Source organism: Dermacentor silvarum, chromosome 2, assembly GCF_013339745.2.
Source record: "Dermacentor silvarum isolate Dsil-2018 chromosome 2, BIME_Dsil_1.4, whole genome shotgun sequence".
Taxonomy (NCBI): Eukaryota; Metazoa; Arthropoda; class Arachnida; order Ixodida; family Ixodidae; genus Dermacentor; species Dermacentor silvarum.
In genome coordinates, this window is record NC_051155.1 from 173,324,150 (window position 1) to 173,345,799 (window position 21,650).

The 21,650-nt window shown below is 46.7% G+C and overlaps 1 protein-coding gene across 1 annotated transcript; it reads right to left on the minus strand.

The window, feature by feature from the left end:
* Window positions 1–807: 807 nt before the first annotated feature.
* On the minus strand, window positions 808–21,110 carry LOC119442136 (uncharacterized). Its single transcript, XM_037706889.2, has 4 exons — window positions 20,838–21,110; window positions 20,275–20,360; window positions 5,589–5,857; window positions 808–1,107 (listed from the first exon to the last, which is right to left on the minus strand). Exons 2-4 carry the CDS (start codon window positions 20,324–20,326, stop codon window positions 1,003–1,005), a joined length of 426 nt encoding a protein of 141 aa, XP_037562817.1. The 5' UTR covers window positions 20,327–20,360; window positions 20,838–21,110; the 3' UTR covers window positions 808–1,002.
* Between the last annotated feature and the right edge of the window lie 540 nt (window positions 21,111–21,650).

Below are 21,650 nucleotides of genomic sequence, written 5' to 3' on the forward strand. Positions count from 1 at the left end.
CCATGCTTCCCTCTTCGGGAAAATGTGCCATTTTTTTTTCGGAACGAATATATTCGCCATAGCAGTGCCTTCAATATGTACACTACGCATTTTTTTCTCTGTGTGAAATCCGAGCGTGGGCGAGCCAGCTGGATTCGCCTGCAGAGCCCTTTGTGCATGTCTGCATAACTCGTGCAACATCATTCGGTTGCCTGTTGATGTTGCGATTGACCACGTGCGAACTGCTAGAAGATTGATCTCGATCTTACGTCGGGGTTGTATGCCCGCCACTTCAACTTTATACCTAAGAATGACCGTATTTGTCAGAATATCGTCACGAACGTTTATGACGCAGTTAAATTGGTTCGCCTGTTGATGAAAAACTCAACAGATTAACCGAATATGTGATTTCTTATGAGAGGCTAATGTTCATGCTCGAGTCGTTCATGTAAAGGTATGTGCTACTGTTTGGTTCCCAGTTGTCTCAGTACGCGCTGCGGAAGAACCCTGGGTGATCGAATTTGATCCACAGTTTCTCGCTGCACTGAACTCCGAAATCCACGAAGTAACGGAGGCAGCGTAACTACACGGGCTGATTCAATATTTTAAAAGGAATCCACTGCACTAATGGCAAACTGCGCAAGATGTTCTAGTTGATATGAACATTTCGTTGATAGGGTACCTTCGATACAAACTAGTTAATGCATATACATTGGCTTTGTGTTTTCAATTGTGCAAATCCACAATACACGCTAATGAACAACCCGCTCATGAACAGTGCGCCAGCATGTGAAAGAAAGAAAAATACCCAAACCATTCTCTATGTGCCCTGATGCACGGCTTCTTTTGCGTCTGACCTTTAAATCAGCAATTCATAAGAGGGTAAAACTGCCTAATCATGACATTGCCTGGCTGAGCACAGCACATCTTTGAAACTTGAGACGTAATACCTTTATTCTGTACATTCCTTGAGAGCACTGTTTCTCGCACACTGCCTTACGGGAATTCAGGAAAGATAGTTCATCATAACTCGACCATGTAGTAGTTGTCGCCGTTGTAGTAAGGCCGAGAGTCTCCGTAGGGAACCTTGCGGCGGTCCACCGGAGCTGCGTCCCATTGGTCGTACACCTGGAAGTACCGAAACAATAGAGTGTGAGATAGAAGAGACATAAAATAAACGAGAAGGAAACGTTCCAAAAATGCTCTAGTCAAACGCCTCTGTAGCCAAATGACCTGTATTACAAGTGATTGATTTTTTCCCGGCCAAATACATATTCTGCATAAATATTCTGAACTCCCCTAAAACGAAGACCACTACAATGAATTTTCTAATTTCATTTTGTTCTAGTTTCCTCATACAAGAAGCCAAAGGGTTCCTGACATAAGGTGCTTCGTTCCACCTGACTTGGTCCAGGGCCCGAATTAAACTGTACACGGAGGAAACAGCGCTATGCCAATCGGGTACATATTTCAATTTTGATATGACCTAGTGGCCACAAAGCAAGAACACCTTTATTCTCAAAGCGCATACATTTTATAGGCAGGTGGGACGTCACACATTAAATAGTATCGGCGCAGTTTCACGCCCTGCACGTTATCCCAAATTTCTACTCACATAGAGAGTGAAAAAAACAACAACAAAAAGTACATAGAAAGCAGCACACAGCAAATAGAATCACTAAAGGTAACGGTATCCTCGTCTTATCTCGCGATACACAGGCACAATTGCACATGATGAACAGAGAAAAATGAAGTCAAAAATAGATCTGTCCCAGAAAAAGGAATAGAAGAGGGTATCTTTAAAGCACCCTTAAAAGCAGCTACTGACGAGTGCCGTTCATTTGCTGTGATAAAATATTTATTATCGTTCAAACGTTTAGGGTATTTGGTATTTTATACTTTGCTCACCGTAATTTGTTTGCAGTTCTGGTACTCTGTATTTTATTTTTTTCAGATCAACATTTCGATTTATTACCATGAACGATAGTTCAAAACATTGACGATATTTTTTGTTTATTTCTTTGTGCACGCAGGTCGCAAAATTACGTTTGTAAAGCCGATCTACCCTCAATATTCCGTGGCAGTCTCAGAAAGACTGCGTGATTTCGTTATGTTTTAGGACTTCTAGAGCTCTAATTGACTTTTTTTTGTGCGATAAAAATGTTTTCGATATTGGAAGCAGTGGTGGTGCCCCATATCAGGAGACAATAATAAATATGAGAATGAATGAATCAAAAGTAAAGAATTGCTATGAATGTCCTGGGAATTCAATTTCTTATTTTCCAAAATGCTCCTATTATTCTGGACAGTGTTAATTTCTGGTAATTAATATGTGTATTCCATGACAGGTCCTCATAAAAAAAAGAAACCTAGAAATTTAATAGAATCTACACGCTCTACCGCATCGTTACAAAAAACTAAGGAAAGTCAGTTAGCAATAGTATTACGAGCTCTAAAAAGGACGTACATTGTTTTATTTGTATTCAACTCGAATTCCTTTGCATCTAGCCATTCAGAGAGTTTGCGCAGCCAGTTATCCGCATCTGTTTCTAGACTTCATAGATTAGTGCCAGGAAAAAAAAACGCTAGGCAACCCTAATCTTTGACTTAGGTGTCTCTAAATGGCACTCGCACATCGGCGTTAATTCTAAATAACTCTAATTATTCCATACACTTCAGTAACTCAACTTGAAACTAAACTTATGCTCTGATATCTTATATATAATGAATCCCATGAATTTTGTAAGGTACTATTTTTTCCAGTTTTTTCTTATTTATGTTGAATTTCGTCCCCGGTTGTCCCAGTCATTTCTAATTAACTTTAGCTATTCCAGACTCTTCAGTAACTCAACTTGTAGCTAAACTTATGCTCTGATGTCATATGTATAATGAAACCTATAAATTTTGTGGGTACAATTTTTTCTATCTTTTTCTGATTTATTTAGAATTTTGTCCCCGGTCGTAGGAATGATTGCTTATTAATTATAATTATCCCAGACACTTCAGCAACTAAACATGTAACTGAGCATAGGCTCTCATATTACATCTACAATGAAACCCATGAATTTGGTACTGTACTATTGCTATTATATGTTTTTCTTTTTTATTGTGAATGTCGTCTCCGGTCGTCTTAGGAGGTGAACCGGAAGTGCTGCTCAAAAACAAGAGTGTCACGCGATGCTCGTGCCACTAAAAAAAGAAAAAAAATTAAGCCAGTTCCGCTTGTGAAATCTGATAAAACAGCGGAGCTCTGCAAGCGTGAGTGTATAGCATAGTCGGTATGACGCTCGCCTTCACACCGTGAGTACCCGGTTTCAAATCTCGCGTCGCCAAGAAAGTTTAGATTCTTTCTTTCTCTCTGTCGTACTCTCATTTTCTTTTTTTCTCGCCCATAGCAAGTTGTTACAATTGTCGGTACAATGGAACCATATACTTCCCATAACTGCATGTTCTGCACGCGTGTGTGTATAGCGCAGTAGTTATACCGAGGGTACCCGGGTTTGAATCCAATCACGCCAAGGAAGTTCATTTTGTTTTATTTATTTCTCTCGTTCTCTGTCTGTCTCTCTTTCGTTCTCTCTCTGCACCTCTAAAGATCTGTTTTCACTCTCTCCCTCCTCGGCGAGGCTGCGCACGACAACGAGACCAACCTAGCGAGGCCCTAAGAGCTCCGGTGTGAAAAATAGACGACCCTAATCCCTGACCTAGGCGTGTGCGAGTGGCACTCGCACCTCGGCGTTGATGTACCCTGGTGTTGGGCGGGAAACTTAACTCAGAGGAGCGAGCCAACGGAACTTGCGGGAAACCGCCACGCACATATATGAGCGGGCGAGGGAGGGAAGCAGGGCGAGTAGGTCGTGTCGCGTAGCCCCCTAGCGGACGGCGCACGAAGCGGACTTTACGCGACCCTCCACCGCTGACATGAGAGCATGTAACGTCAGCCCCCTCCTCCCCCCCTCCCCCCTGCTGTGTTAGGGAGGCGTTCACTCTGTGTCAGGTGATGTGGAGCTCTAATTAGCTTGTTTTTATTTGAATTAGTAATGAGCGGGTACCCCTGGCTTAAGTGTGATGTGACTAATGACGTCACGTTTGGTCCTGAAGTTTCACGGGAACCGGGAACCTATACTGATGGGGTGGCTGTCTAAAGTATACGATTCTGTGCTTTCGTGTACGGTAATTACACTTTCTCTAATTGTTTCTCATTATTCCTGACACTTAATTACCTCTTTACTGTACCAAACATGTGCTCTGATGTCATATCTATCATCAACCATAAGTAGAAGCAGCGATATATACCTGTTTTTATTTTTTTGTGATTAATTTTTCATTTCGGCCCACCTCTGTGACAAAACGGAAGTCGGTATCTAGCCGGAAGTTGCTGCGCAATAATATTACAAGAGTGTCACTCGGTGCTCGCGCCACTAAAAGAAAAAAAAATTGTGTCGTTGACGTACAGGAGTATTGTTTGTGTGGTTGGATAGAGCACGTGGATAAAGTGTGCCTGAAATTTTTCTGTGCATTAAAGTAATTTAGGCGTCCTCGACGATTGATGTGTTGCTTTACAGCGAACGGCGCCGTATTGCGGGGCCTCCTCTGCTTTTCGCGCAGACATCACCGAAGTCCGCTCTGTGCTAGCGCTAGCAGCCGCGCTAGCTGCGCACTTGACGAGCATGCCGATGTCAGTAGTAGTCCTGCTGCATTGATCAAGGAATCGCTCAACTCGTACGCTGCCTGTTATAATGTGTCACAGTGGGTGCGACGGCTGACGAATACGTCGCAGTTGATGACGACGAAACGATGTAATGGTAACTGACTTCCGACGACATCTTCAAAGCCACCAAGGGCGGAAAGGACGTGAATGGACTAAGGACGGAAAGGACCAAGGCAACAGTGATGAAATCGCGGTTAACGAATCAAGAATATTGGCGGCAAGGGCGGCGACCACGGAATCGGACGCTCACAGCTTTACTTAGTGTAGCTCCTGCGTTTCTCCGCGGTACATGTTGTGAACCTCGGTGTAATAAGTTTGGATACAGTCGCACATTCTGTCAGACGAAGTGGTGCTAACAAGTTGTACTCTTGAATCTGGCATTCTTTCAACTTTTGTTTTGTTTTGTTGTAAATCATTACAGGGCGTAAATACATAAATGCTGCCAACAGTTACTAAATAGAGTTTATATATTTTATGCAGCTCAAGAGGCACGCAATTATTCTCCACTTTCTTGCTTGCTGGCTGACCCTTGCAATGCGAGTTTTGAAGCATTGTTAGATCATTGCATGTTGAAAGATTGGGATGACGATTCTAGCTTGTTCAACGTTGAAATAGGCATTAAATTACTGCTTGCAGCACTATGGTGGAATGGTTATATGGTATGCTGTTGCATGCTAAACCTAACATGGCCGCGGGATACATACCCGTGATGGCAATATTTTGATGAGGGCTGTAAACGCGATCGTGTACGAACATTGCGCAGGACGGTGAAAAAAAAAACGCTAGTATGGCCTACTATATCAGAGTAGTAAACTCACGTTGTCTTTAATAACGCTTAGCTTTTAGGTTTAGACTAATAGGCGTCATTCAATTATGTGACCCGTGACATGCTGCTCACCCAGATGCCGTCCGTGTCACAGGATTCGAAGATGGCCGCATGTCCATTGAACTTGTCGCCATTCATGAAGGATCCGATGGCCGTCCATCGCGGGATGCTGTCGCAGTTGGTCCGCACTTGCTTGCCGCGACGCCACTTGTCTGTGGGGACCTCGCTCATGCCTGTGCACTTCTCCTTGACCAGGATCACGCACTGCTTCTGGTTCTCCGCGTTGGTCACCCAGTTACCCTTGAAGGGCTGCGGGTCGACACATTCGATGGCCTCGCTGACTGCACGAACAGTTGACGCGCAGTGCGGATTACAAGACATCTGTGGTAATTACGGGTTAAACACTGACTGTCCTCATTAAGTACAGGGCGCCTTGATTGGGAGGGGAGCGGAGGTGGCAGGACCATCATAACGTAGCTTTTGCTATCAGTCGGGAATAAAATCCACATGGACGACTCACAATGCACAGTTGTATGTTTTCGCTATCCTGTGCTCTTCGTTGGTTGTGCGTCTGTTAGTTTTTCACAAGAATCTAACTTTGGTTCCCTGTTTGTAGCGCGTTTTTGTGAAGCGAAGTTATCGTTGCCTAGCTTCCCGAATTTGTCGGATCTGCTGGCTGCTGCGGGGTCAGTCCGTATCTCAGCGTATATATATAATTTCATAAGAAGCCAACAAACAATGATCACAAGGACAACATAGGGGAAATTGTACAGACTAATTGAATTACAGAAATCATAAATTAATGGTAATGAAAATGGATGAAAAAAAAACAACTGTCTGGTGGGGAACGATCCCCCGTCTTCGCATTACGCGTGCGATGCTCTTACCATTGAGCTACCGCGGAGCCGTTTTCCCATCCACTTTCTGGGGTATTTATGTTTTACAACGAGAACTAATCCTATGAGTGTTAACCAGCCACCACTCACAAACCTAAGCGGCGGACCGCAGGCGTCACGAGCACGTGATCTTTTTGGGTGATGGCAACTGGTCAATAAACCCACATATGCTACCTGAAGGCATCAATGTTGCCGGATTCGAGCCCTCGTTATGTAATGAACGAGAAGAAAGGGAACCGAGGGGCCCGATTTTAGGAGCGAAGCAACTTAGGGTCGATGCTTGTACGTCCGTCCACGTTGTCTGTGCTCTTGCGTGGGCCGATCCCGGAGCTAGGTCGTGCACAGCCACGCCAAAAAAAAAGGGCCTCATTTCGAGATTCCATACTAACGAAAGCAGACGTCCTTTGCTTTACCGAAACGTGGAACGCGAGACCGCACATCAATGAATTCTTCGCCGTCGTCTGCACAGAAGAAGCAGAGCGTTCGGCGGGTGGTGTTGGGATGTACGTGAAATTTCCAGAGACCGCGGTGGATCTCGACCACCGACGGAACCATCCGACGGAACCGTCGTCATGACAGTGTACTTGGCCCCGAATCTCTCCCGAGGCAACGTAGAAAAGTACATCGATCTAGCCATGCGCGAATACGAAACCAAATACACGAACAACCACTTCGTACTTGTCGGAGACTTCAACGTAGACATCAAGGACAGCGACTGGCTTGTGCAGTATATGACGTCTCGATACGCTCTACGATGATTTCGTATGACTCGAAACAACCAACAACCACCAGAGGAACGTGCATAGACCTTGTCTTTGCCAACTTCAGGCTGGATCTGATCCAAGAACCATTGGCTCTACATTTCACGGATCACAAAGCAGTGATAATGAGGGGAAAACGGAATCCAGAACTCAACACGACATACGAGTTATGACAAATAAAACATTGTATATACTGTACACACGCGTTGTCACTAATTTACATGCGCGAGTGGGCAATGTCGCGGGTGATTTCCGGTAAAAACGATCCCCAGTGCTTCGCCCACTCGTCATGATTCACTTCGCGGAGATGCGTGTATTTCTTTATTAATCATTTCATAAGAAGCCAACAAACAATGATACCAAGGACAACGTAGGGGAAATTACTTGTGCTTACTAATTGAATTAAAGAAATGATAAATTAATGGAAATGAACATAGATGAAAAACAACTGTCCGCAGGTGGGGAACGATCCCACGTCTTCCCATTACGCGTGCGACGCTCTTACCATTTAGTTACCGCGGAGCTGTTTTCCCATCCACATTCTGGGGTACTTATGTTTTACGACAAGAACTAATCCTGGGAGTGTTAGCCAGCGCCACCACTCACAAACCTAAGCAGCGGATGTGGAACATCCTTTCTGCCGCAGGCGTCACGAGCACGTGATCTTTTTGGGTGATGGCAACGGGTCAATAAACCCACATATGGTACCTGAAGGCATCAATGTTGCCGGATTCGAGCCCTCGTTATGTAATGATTGAGAAGAAAGGCAACCTAGGGGACCGATTTTTATTAATCATTTCATAAGAAGCCAACAAACAATGATACTAAGGACAACATAGGGGAAGTTACTCGTACTTACTAATTGCATTAAAGAAATGATAAGTTAATGGAAATGAAAATGGCTGAAAAAACAACTGTCCGCAGGTGGGGAACAATCCCACGTCTTCGCATTACGCGTGCGATGCTCTTACCATTGAGCTACCGTGGAACCGCTTTCCCATCCACTTTCTGGGGTATTTATGTTTTACAACTAGAACTCCCTGGGAGCCAACTGGTCAATAAACCCACTATATACCCCAGAAAGTGGATGGGAAAACGGCCCCGCGGTAGCTAAATGGTAAGAGCACCTGCGGATAGTTCTTTTGCATCCATTTTCATTTCCATTAATTTATCATTTCCTTAATTCAATTCGTAAGTACAAGTAATTGCCCCTATGTTGTCCTTGTTATCATTGTTTGTTGGCTTCTTATAAAATAATTAATAAAAATCGGGCCCCTCGGTTCTCTTTCTTCACGTTCATATATATATATATATATATATATATATATATATATATATATATATATATATTGTCACGAGCGGCGATCCTGTGGTCGGTGCTTGGACGATGACGACGACGACGGGTGGTTTTTCTGGTGTGCACGCGCTCCCCTGAACGATTGCTGCAGCGTTGTGCGCCTTACCCTGTAAATATATCCATTCTATATATATTCTCCCCGTAACATCTTTGGTGGACGTGCGGGGTACGCTCGCTACAACACCGGGAACTGGATCTTCGCAGCGGACGGCGCGTTGCTGCCACCACAATGACCGACCAAGCGACCCAGTGTGACCAAGACCCGTCACCGGTCATTCTCTTGCACCCTCGTGATCCCGGGACATTCAACGGCACCAGCGGCGTGGACGTCGATGCATGGCTGGCAATGTATGAGCGCGTCAGCCGCACTAACAAGTGGGACCCGACCATAATGCAGGCGAATCTCATCTTCTATTTGCGGGGCACTGCGCTACTTTGGTTCGAGACGCATGAGGCAGATCTGACGAGTTGGGACGTCTGTAAGCAGAAATTACGCGATCTATTTGGGAGACCTATCGCACGACAACTAGCGGCCAAGTAGGAGCTCGCAGTTCGTGCTCAGACGTCTACGGAGCCGTACATCTCGTATATTCAGGACGTGTTGTCTCTGTGCAACAAGGTCGACAAGGACATGCCTGAAGTGGACAAAGTGGGCCACGTACTGAAAGGCATAGCCGACGACGCATTCAATCTGCTACTGTGTAAGAACTGCTCAACGGTGGAGTCGGTCATCGCTGAATGTCGTCGTTTTGAGCTGGCCAAAAGTCAACGTATCACTCACCGCTTCGACCGACTTCCTAATACGGCTGCCACGTCCTCCTGCGAAGGTTTAGCCACGCTTCGGCAAGCGCAAGCTCCAGAAAACGTCACCAGGATCGTCCGTCGAGAACTCGAGGCCATGGCACCCGTTACACCTCATGACGGTATGCAAAGCAACAACCTGGCTCCGATTTCGCTAATTCAGGCCGTGGTTCGCCAAGAGGTCGCGAATATGGGCATTTTACCCACCTTTGATAACGGTCATACTGCTACCAACCCGGTCGCCCCTGTCATCGCTGCTGCAAGACCGAACACGACCTTCAGGCCACGTTATCGAAATCCAGCCGATTGGCGCACACCTGATGACCGGCCCATCTGCTTCACGTGCTCTCGGATTGGACACATCGCCCGCCATTGCCGCAGCCGCTGGCCCACGTCCTATCGCCCAAACACTTACAATCGCCCGGACCATGCACCATATGCCCCGTCGTTCCGTCCTGAGGCCTCAAGTGCTGAACGTCCTCCTAGGGAAAACCGGATCAGCCGCTCACCATCGCCCCAGCGCCGTCAGTCCCGCTCGCCCCAACCTCGCCGCTCTCGGTCTCCCTTTGGCCGCCTCTCGGAAAACTAGCCAGTGCAGCCCCCGGAGGTGACGCTGCATTTACGACCCGGCCTGAAAATCCTCTGATTGTCCCTTATACCCGATGCAACCTTCTTGAAGTTCTGGTTGATGGTGTGGCAGTTACCGCTCTTGTTGATACCGGCGCACAAATTTCTGTAATGAGCTCGAGCCTCCGGCGCCGCCTCCAGAAAGTCCTGACGCCCGCGACTTCACCTACCGTCCGAGTAGCCGACGGGAGTACACCTGCCGTACTTGGAATGTGCACTGCACGCATCACTATTTCTGGTCGCCACACATCTGTTCTTTTTGCTGTTCTAGAACAGTGCCCCCATGACCTCATCTTGGGAATCGACTTTCTGTCCACTCACGCTGCCCTTATCGACTGCTCCGCGGGCCTTCTCCGGCTAGAACTTCCTTCGTGCCCCGACAACGTTGATGCCGGCCCACCCCGGCTACGCTCCGTCGAGTTTCTTCGACTGCCTCCGCAAGCCGCAATATACGTCCAGCTGTCAGCCTTTCCGCCCCTACCCGACGGCGACTACGTTGCCTGCCCTATTCCTGAGGTCGCCATGACACGCAACGTCGCGCTACCCTATACGGTGGTGACAGTTAGAAACAACGGCACCGCCTTTCCCATCCTCAATTTTGGCTACTCGACGCAAGTTCTTCCTCGCGGCATATCACTCGCTCATCTGACCCCATTGGCCGGCCACACGGTTTCTGCCTTGACCACAGAACCTCCACCGGATTTTTCACCGCCGTCATCGCAGTCAGGTTCGTCCTGCGACCACTTCGCCCGCATGATATCAGGAGACCTCGCTCCGGCACAGTCCGCTGCCCTTCGCCGCGTGCTGGTTTCCTACCAGGATATCTTTGACTTTGGCGACCGTCCTTTGGGCCAGACTTCCGTCGTCACCCACCGCATTCATACCGGCGATGCGAGTCCTATTCACCGACGGCCTTACCGTGTGTCAGCTCCGGAGCGTGCTGTCATCCAACAGGAAGTGGAGAAAATGCTGGGCAAAGGCATAATTGAACCCTCATGCAGTCCTTGGGCCTCTCCCGTCGTACTCGTGAAAAAGAAGGACAATAGCTGGAGATTCTGTGTAGACTACCGCCACCTTAACCAGATTACCAAGAAGGATGTGTATCCTCTCCCAGCGTATTGATGACGCGCTGGACTGCTTGCACGGCGCCAGATATTTCTCTTCCATCGACCTGCGCTCAGGATACTGGCAAATCGCTGTGGACGACCAAGACCGCGAGAAGACCGCCTTCGTGACTCCTGATGGCCTCTATCAATTTAAAGTGATGCCTTTTGGCCTATGTAACGCCCCTGCTACTTTCGAGCGCATGATGGACTCTCTTCTTCGAGGCATCAAGTGGTCCATATGCCTTTGCTACCTGGACGATGTTATCGTTTTTTCGACTACGTTTGAGAGCCATCTCACTCGCCTGTCCACCGTCCTTGATGTTTTTCGCCGCGCTCGTCTTCAGCTTAACTCGTCGAAATGTCGCTTTGGGCACCGTCAAATCTGCGTTCTCGGCCACCTTGTTGACGCTGCAGGCGTGCAGCCTGACCCTGACAAAGTCCGCGCGGTTAGTCAGTTCCCTACTCCACGGTCGGCCAAGGATGTCCGCAGTTTTCTTGGCCTGTGTTCATACTTCCGTCGTTTTGTCCAGAACTTCGCGGAAGTGGCCCGCCCTCTAACTGGCCTACTCAAGAAGGACGTCGTTTTCACTTGGGGTCGTGACCAAGCGGACGCCTTTTCATCGCTCGTTGCCATCCTAACGAACTCACCTGTTCTAGCACATTTCGACCCGTCAGCCAGCACGGACGTTCGTACCGACGCCAGTGGCCACGGTATAGGCGCCGTCCTTGCACAACAGCAGCACGGCCTCCACCGCGTGGTCGCCTATGCAAGCCGCCTTCTGTCGCCATCGGAGCAAAATTACTCTATCACAGAACGCGAGTGCTTAGCACTCGTCTGGGCCATCGCAAAATTCCGTCCGTACCTGTATGGCAGGCACTTTTCAGTTATTACAGACCACCATGCGCTTTGCTGGCTCTCCTCGCTCAAGGATCCCACTGGTCGCCTTGGCCGTTGGGCACTCCGCTTGCAAGAGTACTCATTTTCTGTTTTCTACAAATCTGGACGGCTTCACCAAGACGCTGACTGCTTGTCACGATACCCGGTCGATCCCCCTGATACACTGGAAGATGAATCTGACACCTTTGTTCTGGCCATTACAGACTTCGCCCACATAGCTGACGAACAGCGCCGCGACTCATCTTTGCGGCCTATTATAGACGGTCTCAACTCGCCACACCCTGACCCTTCCCTACGGATGTTTGCGCTCCACAATGACACCTTACACCGCTACAACGCCCGGCCTGACGGCGCTGAGCTCTTGCTTGTTGTCCCCGCGCATCTTCGCTCTACTGTTTTGCGCCAGCTTCACGATGCACCGACGGCCGGACACCTAGGCGTGTCACGCACGTATGATCGCATCCGTAGGCGCTTCTTTTGGCCTGGTCTCTACCGTTCTGTGCGACAGTACGTTGCGGCTTGTGACCACTGCCAGCGACGCAAGACTCCTGCCCTACTGCCTGCTGGCAGCCTTCAGCCCCTCGACATCCCTGATGAACCATTTTTCCGGGTGGGACTCGATCTTTTAGGGCCTTTTCCCATGTCAACCACTGGCAATCGATGGGTTGCAGTCGCTACTGACTACGCAACGCGTTACGCTGTTACACGAGCACTTCCCACCAGCTGTGCTACTGATGTAGCCGATTTCCTTCTTCACGACGTCATTCCTGCGCCACGGTGCTCCTCGTCAGTTAATCACGGACCGCGGCCGCTGCTTCCTGTCTAAAGTGGTCGACGACATTCTTCGTTCTTGCAAGACCAATCACAAGTTCACCACTGCGTACCATCCACAGACAAACGGCCTTACTGAACGCCTCAACCGTACTCTCACAGATATGCTTGCTATGTACGTGTCTGAGGACCACCGAGACTGGGACATTAACTTGCCTTTTGTGACCTTCGCCTACAACTCTTCTCGTCACGACACAGCTGGCTATTCACCTTTTTATCTACTGTTTGGCTACGACCCACCATTACCTATGGACACCATACTTCATGCTCACGCAGACACATCCTCTGCCTATGCTCGTGATGCTCTTGCCCGTGCTGACATCGCCCGTCAGGTTGCCCGCGATCGCTTGTCGGCTTCACAGGTCAAACAAAAATGTCTCTATGACCGCCGACACCGGGAGGTGAACTTCCCTCCAGGATCGCTCGTCTTGCTGTGGTTCCCGTCACGTCGCGTTGGCCTATGCGAAAAACTTCTCTCCCGTTATGCTGGCCCTTACCAGCGTCGTACGCAAAGTCACTAATGTGACCTATGAAATCGCTCCGCTAAATCCTACGTCGGCCTCTGCAACAATCGCGAGTGACATAGTCCATGTCTCGCGTCTAAAACCGTACCACTCTCAGCCCGGGCCCTAATTGCACCGGGACGGTGCTTCTGCCGCCGGCGGGTAATGTCACGAGCGGCGATCCTGTGGTCGGTGCTTGGACGATGACGACGACGACGGGTGGTTTTTCTGGTGTGCACGCGCTCCCCTGAACGATTGCTGCAGCGTTGTGCGCCTTACCCTGTAAATATATCCATTCTATATATATTCTCCCCGTAACAATATATATATATATATATATATATATATATATATATATATATATATATATATATATATATATATATATATATATATTGCAACGAGCCACCTCCTTGGATTAACGGAGAATACGACGCTGACCCGGACGCTGCGCATGTTCAGTCATCTCGGCAAACTCTAAATAGTCTCTGTTTACAAATCTTGTTTCGCTTTCATATATTTGACGCCGTCCCGTCAAGGTTATATGTATTTGCTCGTGTAAGGCCCGCATTTATGTCTCGAGAATTTTACCGGTTTCGGGCCTTACAGGAGGCAGGCTTATGGCTACACTCACTGAAGCCTTGAGCTGCGCTCATACTGCACTGCACTCTAAAAACTAGGGAGAGTATCGCAGGAGTGAAGGGGCCGATTTACTCTTCAAGGCATTGTTTTACTCTCGCAAAATGTCGGAGAGAGTGAAATGCATTGTTCACTCTATCCGTATCGAGAGAGTGAAATGTTATTTCTACTCCGCACATCTGAGAGAGAGTAAATTGCCCGTTCCACTCTCGCGGCAACAGAAAGCAAAACGTAGCATATTCTGCTTCTTAAACTGCATGAGACTGGTCGGGAACGTGGCGAAGTATCGCTCACGCAGGCAGAGCAAAGATCGCATCGTTTTTCTTGTAAGAGAAGAGGCATCCAGCGCGCAAACTGGTGCGGAGATCAGCGCACTAGTTTTTGTTTCGGAGTCGCCCCACCGCGCGCCCGCACAACATCGCGGAACAGCACAGCGCCGGAGAAAGGCGATCCGTTCAGTGGGCAGGCCCGGGCAGGCGGCGCGCGCCAAGGCCATCCAAGTAAATTCTTGTGTCAGCCACGTTTCACCGCCACGAAAAGAGGACAGTCGTTCATCGTTCGTTGGATTGAACAACAAATACTCCACGGTAAGTGATTTCTAACTTACATGGCACATTCTGCGTATATGACATGCTATCGCCAGGCAGTGATCGCGAAGTTAGGCCTGTTAAGCCGCCGCGATTGCCAACGGACTAGGTATGCTTGCTGCGTCATTCGATGTCAATAGAAAAAGCCAGTCGTCACGATGACTGCATGTGATTTTATCACTTGCCGCAATTCGTAAGAGCTTTCAAAGTAGCAGACGCTCAGTGAAGCACGGTGTGTTCAATAGTAAGTGAGGCGCGGCGTCACATAAAAAGGTTTCTTCACCAGCTCATGATTCCGTGCCAATGCCGAGCGTGCTTAGCGTGTATCTTTTTTAATGTGTTTCAATTTATTGAGTTTTGTAGCCTACGTTTAACTGCAGCTGTTTGCAGCTGTTTAACTAAGGAGTTACATAGCGAAAGGCGTCAGCTTGTTGGCGGCATGCTTTCGTTATATTAAGGCGCGCGCTTGACAGCGTGTTTCGCCCATGGGTAATCTGCGGCCAGTGAAGTTACGTGCAGCGCTAGCGCCTGTTAGAAAGTTGCCGCAGGCATACAGCTGCACGTTGCGTGAGGTCAGTTTGGCGCGTTATGTTAAACTGCCTGAATACGCATTGGGAATTGTTTCTTTGGGCTGAATAAGACACCTTTTTTGCCAATGTAGGAAATGATGTGAATTTATGTATGATTTTGTGTCTCGTGTTGCGGTTTCCGAGCACGGTGCGAATGTGAACAGGCGCGTTGTGTATGGATTGGGTGACTGGTCAAGCGGCGAGTTATGCACTGGAATCGAATACAATGGCTACTGTTGAGGGATTTCAGTGGCAGGGACGTTCAACATTATTGTTATTGGTTCGGTCTCCACGTTTGTTTTCGATATGCCTGTGCATTTGCTAGTATGAGTTGGCACGTAAAAGTTATGTCGTATGAACGGCTAAATAAACCTTCCTCTGTGGGATCCAAGCGTATGCTGTGCATTTTGCTATTGCAGGGCAGATTGAAATGTATTTACCATCTTGTTATTTTTCGTGGAGAAATGAAGTATCAAAGTAAAATATTACCTTGCAGTTTACCAGTCGTGTGTCATGCACAAACTATAAGTTGGTCTAATAAACTAATAACGTTGGTCTAACGGAAGCTTTTACATGCCTTCAAGAACGTAAAATGCTAGATTTCAAACTGCAGCAAGAGTCGAGTCCATCAAAAATGAACCCCACTGCGTACCTCATAAATGGAAATAAGTTCATGTTTTTATTTCTAAAAATACAGATACAGGCCGCAGTGAACTGGTTCTTGTCAATCTTGAAATGTGGGTAAGCTTGCCATAACAGGCCTTGCTACCCCTTCTTATAATCACACCCAGTAATATCCATTGAACTAGATGACCATATTGTCATGCCTACTGCAAATATGATCCTCAAATTATGGCTTGAGCAGTGTCATAACCAGAGGGGGGGGGGGGGGGGGGGCACAGTGGGCACGCGCCAAGGATGTGTCACACGCGGTGTTTGTGACACATCTGAATTCCTCATACAGCTTTGCACTCTTTGCTTTTTGGTAGGTTACATAAAAACTACATGCTTCACTGTTCAGTTAAATGACTGCAGATTTGAGCACTTCATATCGTAATCAACTTCAAGTGCAGCATAAGCAGAGCGTACAGCATTCGGTCTCATAAGTTTGACGGGTTTCTTTAAAGGTGGTTTACTTCCTTTTCATGTCATGTCCCGTCATTCTTCTAGCACCACATTTGCGTTATTGTGGGCCACTTGTGTATGCCGAGTGTAGTCTTTATACTTTTCTTAACTCCACTAGCTTTGTTCCCTTTACTTTGGCGGCTGATTTCTCTTGCTTTATATAAGCCAAAGAGCCCAAATTCTCTTCAGGAATTATGTTTGTTCATAATGTCAGAAATGAGATGCAGACAATACCACCACTGCTCTCTCCCCTAGAGGAGGGGATGCGTTTACGAAGTCTGCTAACAATGACCAATATTTTATTTTTCAGAATTTTCTAACACTGGTGCTGGACTGAGGCCTCACGGCCAGTTTTCTTTTTTTTTCTTAAGTGAAAAAATTGAAATTGGTTACATTGGTTAAATTACAGTCATTTACATGTTTCACTTGCACTGCAGTACAAATACTTAATGCTAAGGCTTCTTAGTGCCATGACCTTTTTCCTTGACTGTTTTTAGATGGTTTCACAATATTTACTCGTGTTCATTTGCGCGCACAATGTTTTTCAGGCACCCGTTTTATGAAACTCAAGACGGCAGCTGCAAGGAGAAAATGGTGTCAAGGAGCCAGCTCAGCACGACTCCACATGGCGCAGAGGAGCGCACTCCAAAGCATCAAAATGTGTTGCCGTGCAATTTGGACGAGAAAACTAAAATGTGGGTATACTGGGTGTACCATGTAATTAATGGCATGAAAACTTTCAAAAGACAGTATGTCACACAAAGATGAAAGTTTTGAATGTTTTTTACATGCGCATGTGACTGTCAGATTCCTTTCGCATCTGCATTGGGCAAACCATAAGGTATTTTAACAAGTGCCGCAATGAACACCAATGAGTTATTAGGGCAGCAATGTACTCGCATTTGACAGTGCACTAATGTAGCAGGAGATGGTGCATGCGCTTTAGCCTGCATCACGACCAAGTAGCACACAAAATTGTGGAAGCATTCAGCGGAAAAAAAATCGCAAAGCAAGATGTACCAGCCAGCCTCCATTGTCATCATTGATACCAAAATGGCACTACTAGAATGAAGATAAATGTATGAAGTGGTGTTCTTTGCTGGTTTGGCCTTTTACTTTTCTTTGTTTCCTTGCATTGCTCCTTTGTGTTTGGCTACGAACATGTGCCATGTATTAGTAATGAAACGGAAAAGAGTGTTTTACAAGCAAAAATCCCCACTTCCCTGATCAGATCAGAATATGCGTCTGTATGAAATGAACAAACTATAACGTGATGTCTTATGAGAAAGAAAATTATACAATAGACAACAAGAATACCACAACAGTTGTGAAATGCATCACTGCGCTGTGGCAATAGCTGTCTACGAATACAGTGCGTGAGAAAGCGCGATGGCACAATCCCGACAGCACCAGGAAATTACTTGCATGAGGACGCCAAGAGTGAAGTCGAGCTTTCTGCCAAAAGACTACCAGCTTTGGATCCAACCGAATGGGAGCTATGATACGCCACTGTACTGCCTTGACACCGAGCGGAGATAGTGTTGGACAACCACGGCAAGATGCGCGTTTAGAAAAAAAGGGGTGGAGCCCATGCATGAATAACTATGTGAAATATTATAACCAAAACTAGACGGTGCGGCTTTACACGAAAATATACAACACATTTCTAAATATACTGTATACTCTGTCATGAGCATCCATATGCTGTATAGGATGTTATGAAACGAGCTGCTGTCTTGAAAGTAATTTCCTGCACAAATTACTTTACCAGCCTCATGCTTAGCAGCTCATCTGATAACCTACGGTATATAAGTACACGAGTTTAGTGCTTGAAATGCGTTTTCTGACCAGTAATTTGGTGCATCTTTCTCTTCAATCGTAGTGCCAATACTTCGCGAGTTTGCGCATGTTTGTTGTTTGTTTGATTTTACATTGTATACTTTCATTTTTTTAAATGTCAATTGAAAATAAAAAAAAATATTTCTCACTGTTTAGCGATGAAATGTTAAAGAAAATGTTTATGTATTATTGCAAGATGTGTTGTAAAGTTCATGAAAATCCATGTAATCGGATTTTATGTGTATCTAAGTTTTTCGAAATTTTACTCGTTTGCCTTGTGACTGTTTGATCAATAAAAATGTTGACCTTTTAAGAAAAATATGTTTCATTCGAGTGACTCGGCGACTAAACATCAAATCCAATTCACCAAGCGTGAGTGCAGGAGCGCCTTATGAAGGAATCAAATATCCCCGACATGTAAGTGTCGGGGATATTTGCCTCTGATGTGAATCTGGCACTGCATAGCGAGTGCTTTCACACAACTGGGAGGAGTACCAGCACTCTGCCTGAAGGAGTACAAACACTCTATTGGGAGGAGTACAAGCACTCTGTTTGGGGGAGTAGAAGCACTCTGTTCGGGGGAGTAGAAGCACTCTGTTCGGGGGAGTAGAAGCACTCGGCTCGAGGGAGTACTATTATTCTTGGGGGGTGGAGTATTCGTAGTCTGGAAGGAGTTCTAGCACTCTGTTGAGGAGGAGTACTAATACTCTGTCCGGGGGAGTTGCTGTACTCTCTCCGAAATGGATGCGTTTTACTCCTGAAAAGGGAGTGAAATATGGGACAAGCAGATACTCCCTCAAAGAGAGTTCCCGGAACTCTGTTTGTTTTTAGAGTGTGCAAAATAATCCGAGTACTGGTGGCCGACTATATATGCACCCATTTACAGCCGCCGACCAATTTTTCGGACAAGCACTAGTGCTATATTGTAGTGGCTTGCGGGAATTAACCAGCACTCGAGTGTACGCGTGATGCTTAGCGACTCCTTTTTTTTCCAAATTCTTGGACTCCGAAATTGGGGTGCGGGCCTTATACTAGGGCGGGCTTAACACGAGTAAATACGGTATGTGTGCCACAGAAAGTTCCAGGGAGTAATATTTACTTGTGTGGGCTGGAAAGGTCAAGGAGGCATTTTGTAAATTTACCTTTTTGTAGTTTTTTTTGTATCCGCCGCCGCTCTAAGGCGTGACTTTTTAAATTTACAACCTGCCAATATGCATACAACCTATGCTTCTCAAATGATGTATCCATTCATTTTGGTCATTGTATTCAGGGCGCTTACGCCTGCACAAAAAAATCTGAACTATCTGCATTTACTACTGCACTATCCCCTATTCGTACACACACACACACAAAAAAAAAACCCTTATACACAAAGGTGATGCCAAGGTAAAATACAACCAGACTCGGTCAGCAACCAAAACATGATAACGCGTCTGTATGGGTGTTATTTGAGAATGTTACGGTAAATTGTACTGTGGACATTTGCAAATTGTCTCGGATGGTATACATTTGGGCGAAAGAAACAAAAATACGACAACGTTTTGACAGACGCTTTGACGGAGTATATTATAAACCCTGTTTTCTGTGCAGATTTCATTGTTGTTTGCCGCCTGGGCCGTGTATATTGATCTCAAAAAAAAAATCGGATTGCTGCTATCTTCTGTGAATGCAATAAACTACCGGCGTTATACGCGTCCACAGTATTCTGCATAAAAAGCGAAAATGTTTTGGCAATGTGCGCTCACTCTTGAACCCGGCAACAAAAAACACATCCCAGAAAGAACAACCGCGGTGCTAAGTTATGCTTCCACTCTTGCATATTATCTTCATGTTTATAGCTTTGCCGTGGCATAGTGCTCCAAACAGCCCGATAATATTATCGTTTTTGCAATCAGGAGGCGAGTTCTTACCTACCTTTGCACCCTTTTTTTTTATAACACCAACATGCAGACAAATGCGTTCGGCTTGTTCCCGGTTTCCAATTTCATCGCCATCCGCAGGTGGCATCCAACGAAAGCGCCCATGAATACTCAATGAGCGTGCGTGCTCGTTATAGTCAACACTAAAAAATAAACATGAAATAATAACAAAAGCTATTGCACATTTTAAGCATAAGACGTTGCCTGGTAAATCTCTGAGGGTGGTCGTAAACACATTCTTGCTTTTGACTCACCAGTGACACTAGACCTGCTTCAATTCCGAAGCGCTCCAGTACTCACCCGCAACGGTACCCAGAAGAAGAAGAGCGGCGAAGAGCACCGATTCCTTCATCGCCGCCTCCTTACGGCTTTTCAGATACTGTGGCCTGTATAAATCAAATTTAGATTCGACAAAGAACTGTAAACAACCTGTTCGGATTCCTCACGAGCATGGAAGGCAGATTGCGTCATCTATTAAATTAATGCGGCTATGTTTAACTACCTAGCCACTTTAACCATGTAATAGTTACTAAACTGCACCCGGCCAGCACCGTAATGCAAGCATTTGAGGTGCGCCGGAAGACCCAATAAACTTCAAAAGACGAACCACCTTATACGCTCGCCATGCAACGATGTATGCAACCATAACGTTCTAGAAAAGAACCACAGTGTAAGCACAAAGCATTCGGAATTGAAAACTGGAGCTTAACGTTGCCTTATGTGTAGTATTTATGTTATACAGTTGAAATCGTTAACTTTGATCAATGATGAAGACATCAATCTAAGTGTATGTTTTGCTTACGCAGCAAATAATGATACTTATAATGTTTGCCGATAGACACCACGCGACAGGCTTCTCTCACCTTTGCTTCGTCGACGTAGCACTGTTGCAAAGCGCGCCTCTCGGTGCAGTCAAATGATCCCAGCATCGACGGAACGCCGTAGTTTTATACCAGAGAAAGTAAAAGAAAGGATCAGTGTGGCGACGCAGGGACCGCACAAAGAAATACGTTACGTCGCCGAAAGCGCCTGTCTTCGCCCACCGGTCACAACAGCAGCAGCGTGGACTCACCGACCACTTTGTTTTTTCGTACGCACACAACTCCTTTTCTTGCCAGCTTTATGATTCACAACCGACCGGGTTGTCCAGACGCGTAGAACTGAGCCTTCCTGCATCAGGAAAAGATGGACAGCATTTGCGAGGTCCCTAGTCAGCGGCGCTGATCGTACAGTGCAGTGTTAGCCCTGTATAATCTTAAAATCAGATGGGGCGCCGAAAAATACGGTTCCCGCTCAATAAAAATAGGCACCGTTCAAGGAAGCTGGCCTTCGAACGTAGCGAAATGGTACACATGGTTCGACGTGTTTTCTTGTCGTGTTTGACCAGCGGACGCAACTGCAACTCGAAGCAGCAGGGAGCTCTACATGTAGGGCCACAGAGCAGTTGTGCAAACGCATCGCGCGCAGATTTTTCTGGGCATGGGCATCGGGTTAGACGATGTCTGTCACGCCATAAGACTGCCGACTTTCACTGCGCAGCGAGCCATTTCGCGCGCAAAAGTGCATGGCCCCCAGCCAACGTGCAAGGTTCGAACGAGACCGTCTTACGCAACACGTAACGAAAACCTTGATGGACGTGTAGAGGCAACTTGCGGGCACCCAAAACATTCTCAGCG

Bases quoted from the DNA above. Each gene is read 5' to 3' on its own strand.
- LOC119442136 (XM_037706889.2), bottom strand. From the start codon at position 20,326: ATGAAGGAATCGGTGCTCTTCGCCGCTCTTCTTCTTCTGGGTACCGTT. The intron at 5,858-20,274 runs GTGAGTACTGGA...CTGTTCGTGCAG, and splicing joins TCTTCTGGGTACCGTTGCGG to TCAGCGAGGCCATCGAATGT. The intron at 1,108-5,588 runs GTGAGCAGCATG...CGGTACTTCCAG, and splicing joins GTGACACGGACGGCATCTGG to GTGTACGACCAATGGGACGC.